Source organism: Schistosoma mansoni, chromosome 3 (genome assembly GCF_000237925.1).
Source record: "Schistosoma mansoni strain Puerto Rico chromosome 3, complete genome".
NCBI lineage: Eukaryota > Metazoa > Platyhelminthes > Trematoda > Strigeidida > Schistosomatidae > Schistosoma > Schistosoma mansoni.
The window spans coordinates 21,308,162-21,327,606 of NC_031497.1; the positions used below are offsets into that span (position 1 = coordinate 21,308,162).

Sequence of the window (19,445 nt, forward strand, 5' to 3'; positions counted from 1 at the left end):
GTGTTAGATTCTACACAAGTTTCAACGGTAGGACAATTAGAAAAACTCATTGACTTTCCAAATTTCACTGTCAAGTTCAACTCGATCTGTTTGCCATTGATATTAAAATATAGAATTTAACACCTAATACTAGTACACTAATCAGGAAATATTGTTTTAATGTTAACGAATGCTTTTTACCAAAATTGTTTGAGTTGCAAACTTTTAACATACAAATAAAGATTTTACGTATAACGTCTTCAAGTGAAGATAAAAATTCAATCTCTTCCATTGCGCTTGCTTTTGTTTTTGAAAATCTCTTAGGAACTACTTCCATGGCTTATGTCAACTTTAACATCGGAAACGTCATCTGTTGATCGTTCTGGTGGTGCTCAAGGATTAGCTGAAGTACTTGGCGGTATGGGAATCGAAAAGTTACGTGTTGTTTTACCTGATTTAATTAGAACAGTTTCATCTGAATCTAAATTACAACCACATATTCGTGATGGTTATTTAATGTTATTCATTTATTTACCAACTGTATTTCAAGATGATTTTGCTGAATTTATTGGACCAATTATCCCTACTATTCTTAAAGTAAGTTACATCCTAATTTGTTGCATGATTACAATCTTTTTCACTCTAATGCAATGTGTATATGTTTACAAAAGATTTCCTGTTTAGATGTGTTTCACGGACGTGTTACCCTTATATTTATCAGTGCCTCCAAATGCCCTGGTACGGCCGAGAGTGGGGAGAGTTTGCTCTCCCTCTCGAAATGCTCTCACATGGCCACGCACCTGGGCAGTATCACAGCCCTCACACAAATCAAATGAGATTTTTGCGGCGCATATCTATTTGGTGCTTTATTGTACCGATGTTTATGTGTTTAAATAAAAAAAATACTTATCAGTGTTGATTATAGATTTTGTTGATCTACTACATTTTCCTACATTTTTACTAACTTTAAAACATTTCTTTACAAATTTATTATTTTCTTTGTTAATCTCTTCCCCCCACCACCTATATACTTGTAGTCATTATCTGATGAAACTGAATTTCTACGTGAAACAGCATTACGTGCAGCTCAACGTATAGTCCATATGTTTGCAGAAACATCATTAGAATTATTATTACCTGAATTAGAACAAGGAATGACTGATTCCAATTGGCGTATACGACATTCATCCGTTCAATTGTTAGGTGAATTATTATATCGTTTATCTGGATTATCTGGTAAAGGAACTACAAAAGTATGTGAAATGAATTCGTTGAATAAATTTATTTTCTACTAGTGTATATTTAATCATATTTAAAGTTTATTTTACATGCTGACGAAGTTTTCGTTCTGCACGTTCCACAAGAACTGTACTCAAATAGGACTTTTTTGTAATTCATTTTATTGATTTTTTAATATATCATAAACGAGTCTACAAAATGATTGACACTTTAATTAGTGAAGCAAATTCGATTGTTGTTACTGTCAATATCACTGTCCATATACACACTATAATTCTGTAAGAAAGCCTCCAAGTACATCTTTTCTGTTGAATAAGCTTATATGCATAGACAAATATCCACTATTTATATCCTAACAATAGATCAGTATTTTGGTATAACTGAAATTCAAGTCTCCTAAGTGTTGTGAATTTCAGGTTCAAACCCAACTCAACGTCGTTTATTTCGGGCGGTACCACTTACTTTTGCATACGGTTCTGCCTAAAGATAAATATGTAATTAAGGTGTTACAGTTTCGTTTCCTTTTTTATTTATAAATCTACCCATATACCAGAGCTATAATAATCTAAGTTTATATATCCAATTATTGTTGCAGACTCAAAAGACATGTTCCGATTTATATTGCTTGTTCGGTATACATTAGTCTTCATTTTAAACTCGAGTTAATCTACCATATAATTCGGCCATTAACTTATACTTATTCAACAGAATACCTTATTTGAATTGAAATTCTGATTATCTTATGAAAAGTATTAGGTGAGAGTATATGTTTACAGTTCAAATACTATCTTCCCCGGTCGTTCGTCAGTTTTTCTCATAAAGTTAATTTTGTACTCCATATTGTTTATCATCTAATATTGAATATCGTTTATACACAACAATAAATAATATATTTGTTTTCATTGTATAGACAACAAATGAAGATGATACATTTGGTACTGTTGAAGCTCATGAACGTCTACGTGAAATTATAGGAGATGAACGTCATAATCGTATACTAGCTCGTTTACATTTATCACGTTCTGATCCTATAATTCTTGTTCGTCAATCTGCTATCCATATATGGAAAATTGTTGTACCTAATACTCCAAGAACTTTACGTGAAATTATGCCTGTACTTGTTCGTTTATTATTGGATACTTTAGGATCATCTTCTCGTGAACATCAACAAGTAAGTTAGTTATTATTGAATGTGTTCATTTAATTAGATATTTACTTTTTACAATTTCTGGTTGAAACTATGAAATGCATTGAAGTCATCAGAATTCATTTCATCTTCTTGTTAATGGTGTTTCCTTTTTTATTTTGATGATAGTGGGAAATTGTTTTATCTTGCCAAAAAAGGATTTCAATAAGGTTTTGTTACTTAAGCTGAATTTTTCAGTTGATTCACAGTGAAAGCACAGTCCCATTTCTTTGAAATTGTATAAATATAAAACTGAAAGAAAAAGCGATATGATACACTTACTTCACGTATTGCCTTCCATAATCGAATTAAACATCCATTTCACCAACATACCTTATTCACTTTATTAGTCATCACTAATTTAATTCACAGTAACCATCATGGTGGCAGGGTTACTGTGATGGATTTGAAGTTTGGTTTCCTGCTAATCTCGTTGAATTGGTCATTATAAAAACTAATTCTATTGTTACTCTAATTGTGTAGCAGTTTTCATCGCTCATTTCTTGTTTTTCATACTTTGTACTTATTGTTATTGTAATGACAACAATTTAAAATAAGGTCTTCCATAAGAAATTGTTGTTATGTAATTATTTGGTCTGTTGACATTGTTGTTATTCAGTTTTTTTTAAAGTTTAGCCTATTTCTTTCTTAACTGTATATTTCTATCTTTCCTCCCGCTGGATGTAAGATTGCCGCTCGTGCACTTGGTGACATGGTACGCAAATTGGGTGAAAGAATCCTTCCGGAGATTATCCCACTATTAGTAACTGGTTTAGACTCTCCAGATGCTGACCAACGACGTGGTGTCTGTACTGGATTAATTGAAATTATTCGCAGTTGTCAGTCTGATCTGGTAAGTTATATCACGCTTTTATCGCCCTTAATTTTTTCCTTCTTATGCGCGATGTGTGTTTTTATGTTTTCTTTGTAAATTTGGTAAATACGATAAAGTCTTACAATTGAGTGATCATTGGGTTGTGACTGATATCATGTATTTCTAGTGTGTTATTATTGATTAAATCCCACCAACTAAGTTTCACTGTGACTCAATCAAACGTGCTCTATTCTAGGATGTCAGATGGTTGGAGCTAGTCTTCAGGAAACTGTAGACCTAGATTTTGCACCAGTTGACACATGTCAGCATGACTTGCTCTCAATCTAAAGGGGACTGATTTTCTCCTCGGAATTCAAAATTGCGCAACCTAGCTTCGTAGTATTAGACGTTATCATTGGTCTCTTTGGGCTGCAACTGACCCGTAGAACTAAGATATTCATAGTTGATTTACTACTGACTAGTAACTAACTAGTCATGTTTATCTATTCCTTTAGTGCCGATAGAGTTCTACCGATTCAGTTTTTCTGAAAATAACTAAATTTTCATTAGAAATGAAATGTTTTGCTGCTTAAGTCAATCAACTCTTGGGTCTTAGGTTCCGATCTTACTTCAGGTACTTTGTTTTTTTGACTGCTGCTTATTATCTTTATCCACATACAGTAAAAATATGACGCAAAATATAAGTCAGCAAAGTAATATGAACTCATAAACTGGGTTAACTTTGCTGCCATTGTATATATAACGATAGGTATTATTTTGCATTTTTGCTGTTATATAACAAAGTATTTTGTTATAAAGTACAAGAAACATTCTTAAATGTTATGAAAAGTAAGTATTTGAATTTAGTACACTTGATTTTTGTGTTTTGCTTGAGACATATGTTACCTCTGCTCAACCACCGTCTACCTCGATAGGTGATGTTTTCTAGTGTAGGAATAAGCTGAAAGAAAGCTGGTGGTGGCCATACCAAAACATGGCATCAGTCCATAAAGTCACTAACAAATGGACTAACCCATGTTAATAAGCGTAGACTAGCTGGTTGGGGTCCACGTGATTATCGTAACTAATTGTCAAAGACTTTGAGTGACATGATCCCAAATCATTTGAAATGAATCACGTACATTTTTTCTTTATTTACCCCCGAATTCCTAGATTCTGGTTTCCTTGTATATTTTTTCTAATTCCACTAGTTTATATTTTCTTTTCGAATCCTATCTTCGTTACTTGATATTTCGTATTACGAGTAATATTGTTACTACCTCTACTATTCTGGGATTTGGCCTGACAACTTCACCTCTCTGTGCCAATGGGGTAAGGTAACTTGAATGGATATACATATAAACCGACTGACTAGTAGACCTTTGGTTTGTATAGTTTCCTTTTGTTCCACTACAATATCGTTATACATATACATTCCTGTACATGTTATTTGACAAGAAAAACTTTCTCACGATTTGTTTCCTTTTTTAAACTTATATATAGTAAACCTTTCTTAATAAATATTGTTAAACGTTTCCATTTAGCTATCAAATTATGCTGACAGTTTATTAGATCCTATTCGACGTACTTTATGCGACCCACTTGTTGAGGTACGTCGTAACGGTGGCAAGACATTTGAATTATTATATGCTGCTATTGGTATACGCTCACTTGATGGTATTCTACCAGATCTACTCGCTCAATTAGATGATCCAGAAACTAGCCAATATGCGTTAGATGGTATAAAACAATTACTAGCTGTTAAAGGCAAAGCTGTTATGCCATATTTAGTCCCTAAAGTAAGTTAATTCTTATTGTCTTTATAGGTGTTTATTCTTAAAATCTCATATCCATAAATTTTTTTTAAACAATTCATCTAAATAAGGATAAACCTTTGTTGTTCTTGTTGTTAATTTTCCTCTCTATTGTCTATATTATTAGCTAACTCATCCAGTGGTCAATGTGAAAGCATTTGCTTATCTTGCATCAGTAGCTGGAGAAGCTCTTACAAAACAACTTGGTCGAATTTTACCTGCACTTCTACAAACTGTATCATTGATGTCTGAGTCTGATAATTATAATCAGAACAATAAAAATAAGGATAATGAAGAGGAAACAGAAAATGAGGTGCGTCGCTTTTATTTGTTCATATACGAGTAAATATATATTCTGGGTTATTATTTCATTCACTCCTATACATAAATATATACAATATCAGGTTGATGATGTTTATTTATTTACTTATTTAGACACATAAATATCGATGCAAGGGGGCACCAGATTTTTATGCGTCACACAAAACAATGAAAATGGGAAGAGAAAGGGGTGAGGTATATATATATATATAAAGTAATGGTGAGGGAAACTGAAATGTACAACCAGAAGAACTCTTTCAGTTAAGGGGGTCTAACCACTCTTTATTTAGAAAGTAAAAGAAGATTACAGCAGGATCGCCATCGGCTTCTATTCTGAGTCATATCTGATAACGTCTCTAGCCACTGTGTAGCACCATCTCTCGGACCCCAACCAGGGAGTCGTGAAGAACCAACAGAAGCTAGTCCTTTGCAGCTTTCTTTCATGTCACGACACCATGTCATACACTGACCACCTCTCCACTTTTTCCAACTAGTCCCAGCTTCGGCAAATGATGTATAATAATATATACTAGAGTCTGAATATAATTATGAAATACGTATTCAATGACATTATCTAGTGAAATTGAAAATAGGCAACGGTAAGTCTATAAAATTTACAACAACAAAAAATACTCATCAGTGAACTACAAAATAGATTCATGATGTAGTCACATAACCAAAATGTACAGATAAACTTGCTATAGACTGTGCAATATCGTCTTCTTAATATTACCTGAAATCTTTAGTAAACAAATGAGAGAAGATGAATACAAAATTACATTGTCTAGAATTAAATAGAGTTGACCATCTACGATTGAAAGGGTTTAAGTCTAGATAATAAATATTCCCAACCACCGTTTTATGTAATGTATTAACTTTGAAATAATCTAAAATTTCTGTCGTTATTATTATTTTATGTTATTTGTAATGTAGGATTTAGAACATTGCGCTGCTGTCCTTGTATGTATTTATGAAGCCACAGGAATCCGTCAAATTTTGAATGAATTATTATCTGGTTTGTCGACCACTGTAACAATTGATGAAACCACGAATACTACCACTACACAAAACAAACTTGTTCCCGGCTCTAGTGCATATCGACTTGCCTGTTTACGGTTACTACGTGCCTATCTTGAGGCTAGTTTTCAAGAGCATTCTGATGTTGAAACGTCAATTGTGAAATCAAATGTAAACAATAAATCTTCCGATGAAGATGAAACTGATGAATCTGACGTTGATGATGACGATCTCGAAGATGAAGGGGAGTCTGATGATGACTCGTTTAATTCAGATGAAGATTATAGTGACAACGATGATATGGACACAGATGATGACGACAGTTATGATGATGACGATGATGATGAAATGGAGGAAAATCCTGATGCTAAAGAAGTTATAAGTCGAGTGTTGAATGAATCATATCCACTTGCTCTTCGTAATATTTGTCGTCTTTTAGCTTCTACTGACAAAACTACTTTATTGGAAGCATGGAAATGTTTAGAAGCACTTTTCAAAGTTAGTTTTTTTTGTTGTTATTATTGTCCTGAATTTATTGTTACAAGAAGAAACGGCTTCCGTAAAAGTTCTTGATAGTTGGTCTTATTTCTGCGTCATTGTCACAGAACATTATTTCTGATTCCTTTTTAAATAAGATTTTTCGCAGCCAAATTTATGGAAATTCAACTCAGTAGCTAATTTACATGCAGATAACAAGAAACAGTTATAATGTACCTTCTCAGACATCTCTTAACTCATTCTACACTTCCTTGCTTATGTATTTGTGGTCTACTTGTTTTTTGAGTTTTATTTTAACTACTAATCAGTAGTTTAAGTGTATCTACGACACTTTCTCTTCTTATAATTATTATTCGTTAACTTTTATAGCGTTGGAACCCTGAAACAATTACTTCCCAAATTGGTGATCTCCGTCAAGGTATTCGTGGTGCTATATCGGAAATGAACAAGTTAACATCTGCTAATAAAAATGATAGTCAAAAATATTTGCCTGGGTTTTCAGATCCTACTTTACCACTAGTTAGTTTAGTTAAATTATATGCTGAGTGTACACTCCGTGGGCGTCCCACCATTAAAGAACCTTCAGCACAAGGATTGTCAGAATGTATAATTCATGCGAATGGAACAGCACTTCAAGGTTGTGTTATTAAAGTCATTGGTCCTCTCATTCGTTTACTGGGTGAGCGTCAGACGAATGTGGTTCGTGTTGCTGTATTGCAGTCTCTTACTTCGCTTGTTAATAAGGTGAGTTAGTTTCCTAAACAACCGTCTTTATCTTTTCTCTTCGTGATTTATCTAGATTATATTCATAAGACATATTTTATCCTTTTTGATCACTATATCAAAATATTGTAATTGGTTAATGATCTTTCGATTGGAATTTTCCTTTTACTAAATTATGAACTGACGAGTCAACCTGGTTTTATTTATTTTAGTGCCCACAATCTGTTCGTCCATTTGTTACACAACTTCAGTCGACCTTCTTAAAATGTCTTGGGGACGCACATAAACAGACGAGAATACTTGGTGGTGAAGGGTTATCATCAATTGTTCCTATTACACCTAAACTTGATCCTTTGTTAATCGATCTGGCTAGAGTGTCATCTCAAACTGTTGTATCACGTTTTCATGATTACTTGGAAGATACATCAAGTGAGGTGGAAGATATGCTACCTAAATCAGGTGTTTCCGCAACTGCACATACACTGGCTGGTGTAGCAGCTTTTCCGTAAGTCGTTGTAGAATGGTATCAAATACTTGCTTTATTAAGATAGACACTGTTGTCTCCGATTTTTACATATATATTAGTAAAATTCCTTATTTGACCTCATCTATTTTTCTCACCACATTTCTAATGTTTGTTTTTCCATTTCAGTTTTATTTATTTATCCTTTTTTACTTTTCATTATGTTCATTTTCTCTTCTACTGTACTATAGTGAAATATGGGAACTTGAAGCGGTAGAGATTTTACGTGAAAGACTACTGACTAAACGATATACATATGTGTACATAACCTAATCTACAATCTTAGGATTGATCGTTAAATTCATGAATAGGAACGATCTTTTCTATCAAATTCTTCATCATAAAACGATGTTATCCTGTTTTTAAATAACCAGAGAATAACAAATCTCATACCCAGATAGTTCTCAGTGCTAAATAAGTACATTGTTCAGTGAAATCAACTTATTAGTCTGAGGCCACACAACAGTGTGTACTGACATCCTTTGAAACCTTCAGATTTCTTGGTAGGTCACTGAGTCAGTATCCAGTTATTCATATTTTTGAACTTTAATCAACTTACCATAGACCTTAAATCCGATTCCACATTATTAATGACTAGCTGCCCCACTCCCATCATTGATGCTATGGGTCAGAGCTGTCACTAAAAAAAATTAAATAAACCAATCTTGAATTCAGTTGTTAGCTTGTAATCAATTATTATAGTTATTTTCTTCAGCTTCACAAAGAAATATAAAAACCTGAACACCATTGAATTTCAATTCATTGATCAAAATGAATTATCGTTACACTCAGACGTTAAAGCTCTATGTCCGACTCTGTGAAATAAGGCTTAGCAGCTGGGTTTGTGTCCTTTGGTTTATAATGCTCCTACAAATTACCCCAGTTCCTGACAAGAATTACCCTACATGTGTATCAGTTTTTTTGTTTACATTTTACGCTAAATTTCTCACGGTGTCCTTTTTTATTCTATTTTTTTCTTTAACTTGTCTTACCTTCTTACTTTGTTCACCGGTCTCCTGTTAATTTTTTTTATCAATTCACTTTTTTTCATTTTTTTTTTATTGTCCACCGGCACTCAGCACACACGCATTTGTTAAAATATATACAAACTTTCTATGTATTACCTAGTAATGTGTCATTATGACTTATTAGTAGAAGTAGTAGTAGTACATTCAACTATAAAACTACAACATTGTCTAATCATTAAGAATGCATGAAATGTGAAAAGAAAAAAGAAGTACATATTGTCTAGTTAGTCTTTTTTCAATCTGAAAAAAAATATCCGTTTTTTATGTTTTGGTCTGCTTTTGTTTTTCATACAATGTTGTTCGATTTAGAAATTTAATCATAAAAACTACTCCAATGTAAGATCCATAATTTCAAGTTCATGTATTACATAATATTACAGAACAAAATAAGCAGATATTTACTCATGTTACATAAACCTGTCTGGTGAGCGGCCTAGGCTCCTCGACGAGGGATAACAGACATAATTAAGTAAGTAAGTAAGTACATAAACCTGTATCAAAAAGTCAAAGGAACTTAAAGTTCCAAAAACATATTCAGCAATTCCAGGATTCTTTGTAATTGATCTTAAAAGCAGTTTCACTGCTTTTTTAATCTATACGCTCTCAGCATTCTACAAATTCCATCGATGATGGTATCTAATCTTAATACAACTTAAACTAATGGTCAGCGATTTTATAAAATAAAGCAACATCGTATTATGACAGTTCTTGGTGTTCTTCTAAACATAAACTTGTTTCTGACTGTGTCACACTTTTTTCGTTTCAATTGAATTCACCCTCTGCTAAGATAATATTATATGCAGGTTTATAAGCTTAGTTATTTTGGCATATATTTTTTTAGAAACTATATTTATATCGTTCTGTTGTCTTGTTTTTCATTTCATCAATATTTACTAGTGATACTAGTTTGCAGGCGTTACGTTTATGTCTAGAACATTCCAGAGGTCGTGCTGGACTAACCGCTTTAAGTACTATACTTCATTCATTAATTCCATTAATGCGTTTACCAGAATCTGTTGACAATGAAATTAGAACTGAAACAAATCCACATAGAAATGACAATGATTATAATAGTGAAGAAGATGATATTGATGAACAACAAAGTATCTTAGGATCATTTAATCAAACTAAACAAGTATTGATCTCTTCAGATCAATTGCGTATTATAGTTTCTTCATGTATAGGATTTATTGTTGTTGCTGCACAATCCACTATTGATAACTTTCAACAAAGTGACAATGAAAAAATACAGAAGAAACTGGAACTTATTAATTTATTTGAACGGAAACTATGCCTATCTTCATCCACCAAAAAAGGTATCTATATATATTTTTTAATTTATTATGTTATTAAACGATAATGATTCTGTCAGTGTATTACAATTGACTATTTAATGTTATTTGTATTATTATATTTTGACCAAACTAAATTTTACATGATCAAATTGAATATTGCCCTCAAATGCCCTGGTACGGCAGGAAGTGGGGAGAGTCCGCTCTCCCTCTCGAAATTCTCTCACATTGCCACGCGTATATAGCCTCTGTCACAGAAGTCCTACTCACTGCCTTTTCGCCACGGGGTGTTGTTTACGAAATTGAGAGGATGGAATGCGAATGTCCGGCGCTTTAACCGGGTCGGTGGACACGGAAAGTTCACCTAGGGGAGTTGGAAAACCCTGATTCCAAACCAATGGTGCACATGAGCTCCAGTATCCTGAGGGAACGAATGGCGTATGAACCAATCGTTGGTCACCGGCTACCATGGGACTTCATCTCCTCACGATGCTCCATTACCTTGTGGATCAGACCTTTAGGTCAAAGGCTCCGTGTGTGACCTCCTAAGAAAATCACCTGCTTCAGTTTGGGCATCTGGGTAGTATCACGGCCCTCATACAAATCAAATGAGATTTGTGTGGCGCATATGTATCTGGTGCCTCCTTGTGCCAATATTTGTGTTTGAATAAAATAAAATTAAAAAATTGAATATTACTGTCAACCTATAAAAATCCAAATTGTTTTTTTGTTATAATGATAAATATCAATTTCACAACTGATTATTTCAAATCAGTTCTAGTAGTTTACATCCCATTCATTCTTTTAGTTTCAATGGGAATTGTATTTTCACTATTTCATTCCTTTCCTATTACTACTACTATTATAAATTGCTTCTGTTCTTTCGACTTATTTGCTACTCATCTTATCGTAATGTTTTTGGTATTCTTTAAATATCAACTTGAGTTGGCTAACATTTATCCTCAGATTCTACTTTCACTAGATTTCATTGATTATTGGTAGATAGATACAAATTCTATTATGAAATGCTTTTAGATTAGTTCCATTGATTGTTGTGGTTATTGTAGCTCATAAGAACTGTGTTTAAACTTTGTTTTTAAGTGGGATACGTTATATACAATATGTCGTAATTATTGATTTATTAACTGAAAATAGTTTTCATGAGTACGTTTTTAATTCATGGTTTATTTATTTAAACACATAAATATTGGTACAAGGAGGCACCACATACATATGCGCCACACAAATCTCATTTGATTTGTGTGAGGGCTGTGATACTGCCCAGGTGCCCAAACCGAAACAGGTAGCTTTCTTAGGCGGCCACGCCCGAAGCCTTTGACCTAAAGGTGTGATCCACAAGGTAGTGGAGTATCGTGAGGAGATGCAGTCCCATGGTAGCCGGTGACCAACAATTGGTTTATACGCCATTTGTTCCTTCAGGATACTGGAGCCCATGTGCATCATTGGTTTGGAATCAGGGTTTTCCAATATTATTTGGAAAAATACAATGTCTAAACTATGCTAGATAATTGTTCTAAACTCAACAGTAATGATTAACTTCATTCATTTTTATGTGCTGGGCAAAATTTTGTTTCTTCACAAAGTTTTAGTAATTACAATTATTTATATAACAGTTTTAAACCTTACTTCATTTAAGTTGGTTAACATTATTGAGTAGTATGGTTAACCTTCACATAAATCTTGTTCTTCAAAGCTGAATACTTCGTAGATAAATCACACTTATTAGATATGTGTACAGGTATCATTACCAAGGTTTGACTTGAGAATTTCAAATAAATTGAGCATTGGGTAGATTGTTATAAATAAAAATAATATATTTGTAATATCCCAATGAGTAGAAAAATTAGATTTTCTGATGTTTCGCGACTCAGTGCAAGCCAATTCTTCTGAGAATAAATAAATAATATTTACTGGAGAAATGGCTTACATCGAGTCACGAAAATGTCGGCCAAACCAAAGCAGGTGGTTTTCTTAGGGGATCATACTGGGAGCCTTTGACCTAAAGATCTGATCCACAAGGCAGTGAAGCATCGTGAGGAGATGAAGTCCCATGGTAGCCGGTGACCAACGATTGATTCATACGCCATTCGTTCCCTCAGGATACTGGAGCTCATGTGCACCATTGGTTTGGAATCAGGGTTTTCCAACTCCCCTAGGTGAACTTTCCGTGTCCACCGACCCGGTTAAAGCGCCGGACATTCGCATTCCATCCTCTCAATTTCGTAAACAACACCCCGTGGCGAAGAGGCAGTGAGTAGGACTTCTGTGACAGAGGCTATATACGCGTGGCAATGTGAGAGAATTTCGAGAGGGAGAGCGGACTCCCCCCAAAATATTTATGAATAGATAGGCTTCTTATCGTCTACATTTATTCTATGTAAAACTTGAATTTGATCTATCAAGTCGAAGATGAAATTGAATCTTTCTTTTCAATTCACACAGTTAGGAGTCTTTTTTGTTTCTTCCTCACTGTTAATACTTCAATTTCATCTAGTTTAATTTCAATGTGTATGTGTGTAATTACTAACTGAAATTTTCCGTTAACTGTCAGATATGTTTTTCATTATTTTTTTTTAAATTTTCGTTGTTTACTCTAGATGTACCATGGACATTTACTCAAAGTCAAGGCATTGCTCTTCTGATCCCACTGAAGCATACACCGAAAATTTTAATCAATTCAGAGAATATACAATCAGGTTTTTGTGAACGCCTAGCACAATTTATTAAACAATTATCCATTCACGAAAATGTTAGTCTTATTATTACTATTATTTCAATTTGTAATCATGACTATTGTGCTTACTAAGTTATTTAACTGTATCAATAGATTCCTATTATGTGTTTGTATGTTCGTGTCATGATGTGCACAGCAGCTTAATCGTCAAACCATTTGTATTTCAAAGAGTACGTTGTATGTTCAGTCCCTACTTCATGTATTTCCGTTTGATAATAGCCTTCACCTCAAAGTCAAATTTGTGCTTGCAGGCTGAGTTGTTTGTATTAGTTCAAAACTAATTAACTATTTCGTCTAAAATTGTCATTCAATACAGTAAATTGTATTATTCTCACCTTCTCTCATATAGAATGTTAAAGCTTATGAAAAAGAGCTTTATAAAGCTGAATGACATCATTCTGAGGAAGATTTTATCTCTACTACGTTAAATCATTCAATACAAGTTTAAGTCTATGGAACATTTTAAGCGACATCATTTCAACTCTTCATCTACGTATTCATTCATCACCTACTTGTTCATAATAATATCCTTTCATTACTACTGAACTTTTTTTCTTCTTTTATATCTTTAAAATTTTCGATAACAGTCATATATATATACTGTATAAAGCGCTGAATTTTCAATCCATAAGCGATAGATTCGATTCTTCAGTTTTATGAAGTTGAATATTAGTAGTAACAGTAGTGTATTTGTAGACATAAAATATTACAGCTCAAAGTTGAATATTGTGCTTGGCAAAGGAAACCTAGTAACTTGACTTAATCCATTTTCTTTAGACAAGATTAATGTGAATCATTACTATCACATTTAATTATATTTTCTCTTCATAATTGAGTAATATTGAAAATTATGCAAAAGAAATCACACTAACAGTAGAAGAAGAAGGATCCTATCCATTGACATCGTCTCATAGAATCAGTGGAGCTACTGACATATCATTCTTGGTTTATTTTCTATAAAATCAACCGAGTTGATTTAACTTAAGTGAAGGCTAGTTAATTTTTAAGTGTAACATTTATTTGTCAATTAGGCTGCAGAAATATGTAGAAATAATAGCGGCCTGTTTAAACATCTAGGCTACCTGTTCCTGTCATCTAGATATTTCAACAAGTTATCTAATTTCGTTTGTTTTAATACATCATTATGCTTATTATCGCACAACCTATTCAGGTGCGTTTCTGAAAAGTGTAAGACCTTTCTCTGCAAAAGCTACAAAAGACCTAATCAGAGATACCGTGGTTGCTGGCAATATGCAGCGACAAGAATGTACATTATCCAGATGTCGATTGACTGGGCTGCTAACTTATAACTGGCGATCACTCAATATTTATCGTCAGGAAGGACGAAGAAGTAAGAAACGGAAACTTGTTGAAGTACTTTGTGCTGAGAATTCTATATTGTACCAAAAATATAATATTGAATAAAGCTAATAATAACAATAATAATAATAATAGTAAAAGATCGTCGAAGTGAACTGCTAACGTTATATTAACTGCAATTATTTGATAGATGAGGGTTATACAACCCCTTATATTGGTAATTTAACTGTTTAACAGCAAGATTTTATATATACATACATATGTGTTTTCCTGGTGTACTTCTTCTACCGAAACTTTATACATGCTAGAATGATAAATGTGATTTGTGTGTATGAGAAATTTTTTGTACTTTATTCCGAACTTACTCAAAATAAACAGTGCCATTTTCAATAATCATCTCGCTCCTCTTCCGACCAATTGTTTTGTAATTAGTCTTATTACAGTTAGCTACTGCAATCATCGTTATAGTAATTCTTATTATTATCGTCACATTGTGATCTTTCACCACTGTTATTATTTGCCTGTTTTTTTCTTCTATGCTATACATGTAGTCCGCCATTCGTCAAATAGGATACAGATGTATTGGATGCTTTGTCGGTTATCTAACAGAGAATCATGAAGTGAATTATAATCCTAAAATGTTACTGGAGCTACTTGGAAAAGTAATTTTTATTTTATTCCCTATATATATATATATATATATATATATATAATTGTAAAACATACTATGTTTACTGAATTACTTAATAGTAGTTTATCTGAAACTGATAAATTATTTGAGTCGTTTGATACTCAGAAAAACTATTATGGCATTCGCTGAAGCAAGCTGGATAAAAAATCCCACAAAACCATCCAGTTGATGTACTATCACGTGGTCCTTACAAGCCTTTAAATAGAGAAAGGAACAAGTCTTGTCAGTTTTTCAATGACTCGGTTTGTTTTGTCGTGATTGTTCTTTTTTCAAATATTCTGTTGTTCACTTTCAATTTTATTTTTGATCTTTAAATAGGGTTTCGAACATCCTGTAATCGATGTGCGTCTATTGTCTACAGTTGTATCCAGTCATATTGCATGGCGTGTAAAATTACCAATTCCTTCTTGGTTATGTACATTTGTAATTATACTTCTTAGCGGAATAAAAGATAAAAATAGTGCAGTACGACTTGGAAGTGAAACAGCTTTAGCCGTACTGTGTCGTTTAAATGCTCCAAAAAATAAAGATCAAAACCTTAATTCTGAATATTTACAAGTTAGTGAAATCAAATTTTGTATTATTTGTAATGTTTACTATATATGCAGTTGAGTTAGCAGTAGACTTAGGAAACAAAGTGAGGTCTTATCCTGGCATATTTTCATAAAGCAAGTATAGGTTAGTTTTCGTTTGAAATCAATTTTATTCGATTATCTCTAGTTGTTCTCAATCCAACCTTTATAGCATTTATGTTGGTGCATGAAATAATATATCCCTAGACGATTAACGCAGTTGGTGCACCCTTTCCATTTCTAAACAACCATCTAAAAAGATCATTATTCTTACTAAATACTAGATTATCTGTTAAATACATTTACTCAATTAAGTAAATAATGTTTGTGCATATTTTGGAGTTTTACACTTTAAGAAATGTCATTTTACGCTCCTCTTGCGTAATATTTGGTAAGTTGAATTACATTTAGTTTGTAAGCAGTCAGTGAAACAACCGGCTTACTTTCAGTTACTCTTAATTTAGTTGTGTTCAGTTAAGACATCTCTGAAAAGTTGCCTTTCTATACTGAAAATGATATTATTTGTAGACTATGGAATTAAATGGCTCAATCAATCTCACCATCGCAGTTACTAACTCTTGATATGTATATGGATGTGGTTTTCAAATTATTCTCTGATTTATTTTCCAAAAAAGCTAACGGTGAATTCGAAAAAATACAAACTTTAACAATTAATAATAAAATAATATGATATTCGTTGATCGATCTTGCGGTAATCATAACTGAACGGTTGTTGTCTATGATGGTTAAAAGACTGCATTTTGTCACTCTTCACCAGACAGAACTATATAATCTGCTTATTCTAAATCAACCAGCATTAGTGACCTATACTAAGACGAAACGGCCGTCCAATGTTTCCGGTTTTTCTATGGTGATCTACCTTTAATCGACTCATGGATTCAACTATTAAAATCGAATAACCTAATAAGAGTAGATGATAAACATCTATCATCCTCTATGGCCAAACACACAGTTGAAATAGGTCATAAGATTGATCTTAACTCGGCTTTTGTGGTGTTGTACGAAAGTGTAAAAAGGAGTATACTAAGTTTTCTTGAAGCCTTAGCCATACGAAAATTCAAACCCCTTTTGTGTATTCAAAAACAATTTGTTCTCACCTTAAACCTACCCTGGTAATATTAGCTTATTTACAGAATGCTTAGATTTCAAATTGTTTTCACATTAGTTTAATTATTATTATCATCATTGTCTTCTCTTACCCCCCAATTCCAGTCTAGTTGACCTTTTATTTTTATATATAAATGTATATGTGTGATCAAATTGTTCGAAATGTATTGCGCTAATCTATCACATAGTTCTGATAATCTTCATCTTCTTATTACACTATCGAAATCTCCTTATTTTTTCATTGCCGTCGATGTCGTGGTTTTCCATAAATTTGAGCATCAATCAAACAAAACAAACTAAATTGTTTTGTTTTTTTTTATATTTGAAATTCTAGTCATCTCCAATGAAAAATATTTATCCAATATTATCTTCTTTGAATCATTTCTCTTATAACCATAGACCAAATTAATAACGATAATAATCCATTTTAATAGGGAATTAAAGAAGAGTAAATACGTTTGTTTGTTTGTCTTCTTTTAATATTGTTAGTTTCTAAAAAAATATATTAAAATGTATTCCTAGTAACAATTTACTCGGATTTTTCTATTTTATCGAATCACCATTACGTAATAATAATAATAATAATAATAATAATGTTTTGTTCTATTTTCTTTTTATCTCATATGTTGCGGCATAATACATAACATAAGTAAACAGACATACATGTAAATAAATCTATAACATGTACATGTTCAATGTTTGACCGGTTACATAAAAATTCTTGATTAGTTCTTCCCATTCTCTTACTACTTCTACTACTCATAATAATCAGTAATCTTGATTTCCCAATATATACCGCCCACGCACATAATGTCATACTTTAAATTTATGAGACGGTTTTTTCCCGTTACTTAATTAATAAATTATTATTATTATTATTATCAATCTAAGTATTACAGCCATACAGTAATATATATATATATGACTGATTAATCAGTGGAAAAGTATTCTTAGAGAAGTAGTAGTTGAAAATAGCAACAATTAAGATAAATTTAAAGCGAAATAAACACTTGAAATGATGTATTATTATACTTAATTTCAAAGTATATACATTTTTTATAGATATGTAACTATGGTGGTTGTGTGAGAACTTTTTGAAAGTTAATTAATTTCATTATGAATTAACAAATATCTTGAGCGAATGGTTATTTCGTAATCATCTTGGACGTTTTAAGGACTCATTTAGATGGATGCATATTTTACCATTGAGTTATCATTTGATAGTTTACATTTCTAAATCCAATTGATTTGTAATATTGTGTGCTTATTATCTATTTGCCAATAACAATACCTGTTTCCCTCGAGACATTATTGAAACACACTGATTACGTCTCATTCAGGATAATAGTGGGACTGGAATGACATTAATCTACGCGTAGTTTTGAAATATTATTTATCAATTTTAGCCTCATATCTACAGTCTATTTACTTGACTATTGACAAAATCTAACCATATGGTGTTAATTCCAGTCACTGAGAAGAGCAAACACTATGATCAATTATCCGAAATATTGATGTTATTAATCATAAAGATGATAATGATCATTTGTGTTCAATTCTTACCGAGTTAACACGATGTAATCGCTTAGTCATTTAATAATTCCTTCCTAGAAGTGTGGCCCTCTAATAAAACCACCTGTTTCGATCTGGGCACCCGGGAAGTATCACAGCCCTCACACAAATCAAATGAGATTTTTGTGGCGCATATGTATCTGGTGCTTCCTTGTACCAATATTTATGTGTTTGAATAAATAATATAATAAATAAATTCCTCCCTTAAAAACAAAATAGCAGGTCGCAATATCAACACCAAAAGTGATCATTTGTTCAATTTTGCCATACATATCTGTAATTCATTCATTGCTTTTTCTGTATGCAATATATCATATTGTTATTTTCTAGGCTTGTTACGACCTATTGGATAATAGTACACGTAATCAACTAGAAACACTTATACAACGACTTCGTAAACAAAATTGGTCTGAAGTATGGCGTCAAGGTTGCCCAGATATGGATAATACAATTTCATTGTAAATTCTACAGTGTAAACTTACATTTAAACTTACATTCAAGCCTTTTTTGTTTTCTTACTGTACGATCTATTCAAAAAAAATGTATTTGAGTTAATTGTATCCATACGTAACTAAATCCAAACAATCTATACCTTGAATTTCTTGATATGTAACATATATATATATATATGTATATGTATATATATATGCGTACATATATTTAATGTTTATTTTTAGCTTTTATTGATTCAATTTTCATTTTAAAAAAATTTACTGCACACATCATCTTTTGATTTGCTAAAGTTTTACGTCTTTTTTATTTGTCTTGGAATACCATGAGAGGTTCACTTGAACGTTGATAATAACAAAACTATCATCTTTAGTCTTATATGAAGAGGTTTAGTTGAGATTTTTTATCATATACAAATAATTATCATCATGGTAACAAACTTTTAAGCGTTTGATTAGTATATTTAGGTTCTTATGACATATGAGTTAATATTCAACTCTTACAAAAAGGGACTACTTACCTC

The 19,445-nt window shown here is 32.4% G+C and overlaps 1 protein-coding gene across 1 annotated transcript in view; it reads left to right on the forward strand.

The window, feature by feature from the left end:
* Positions 1–19,191, forward strand: part of Smp_134860 (translational activator gcn1-related) — a gene marked incomplete at its 5' end in the record, with an annotated part of 60,305 nt that extends 41,114 nt beyond the window's left edge. The window contains 14 exons of the mRNA XM_018799618.1: positions 304–576; positions 1,017–1,232; positions 2,129–2,389; positions 3,093–3,257; positions 4,763–5,017; positions 5,160–5,345; positions 6,287–6,868; positions 7,238–7,612; positions 7,804–8,096; positions 10,040–10,458; positions 13,053–13,204; positions 15,061–15,171; positions 15,519–15,758; positions 18,803–19,191. Of these exons, the coding sequence (XP_018651389.1) occupies positions 304–576; positions 1,017–1,232; positions 2,129–2,389; positions 3,093–3,257; positions 4,763–5,017; positions 5,160–5,345; positions 6,287–6,868; positions 7,238–7,612; positions 7,804–8,096; positions 10,040–10,458; positions 13,053–13,204; positions 15,061–15,171; positions 15,519–15,758; positions 18,803–18,934 (3,660 nt within the window). The 3' untranslated portion in view covers positions 18,935–19,191. The remainder of the gene's footprint in view (positions 1–303; positions 577–1,016; positions 1,233–2,128; positions 2,390–3,092; positions 3,258–4,762; positions 5,018–5,159; positions 5,346–6,286; positions 6,869–7,237; positions 7,613–7,803; positions 8,097–10,039; positions 10,459–13,052; positions 13,205–15,060; positions 15,172–15,518; positions 15,759–18,802) is intronic.
* Between the last annotated feature and the right edge of the window lie 254 nt (positions 19,192–19,445).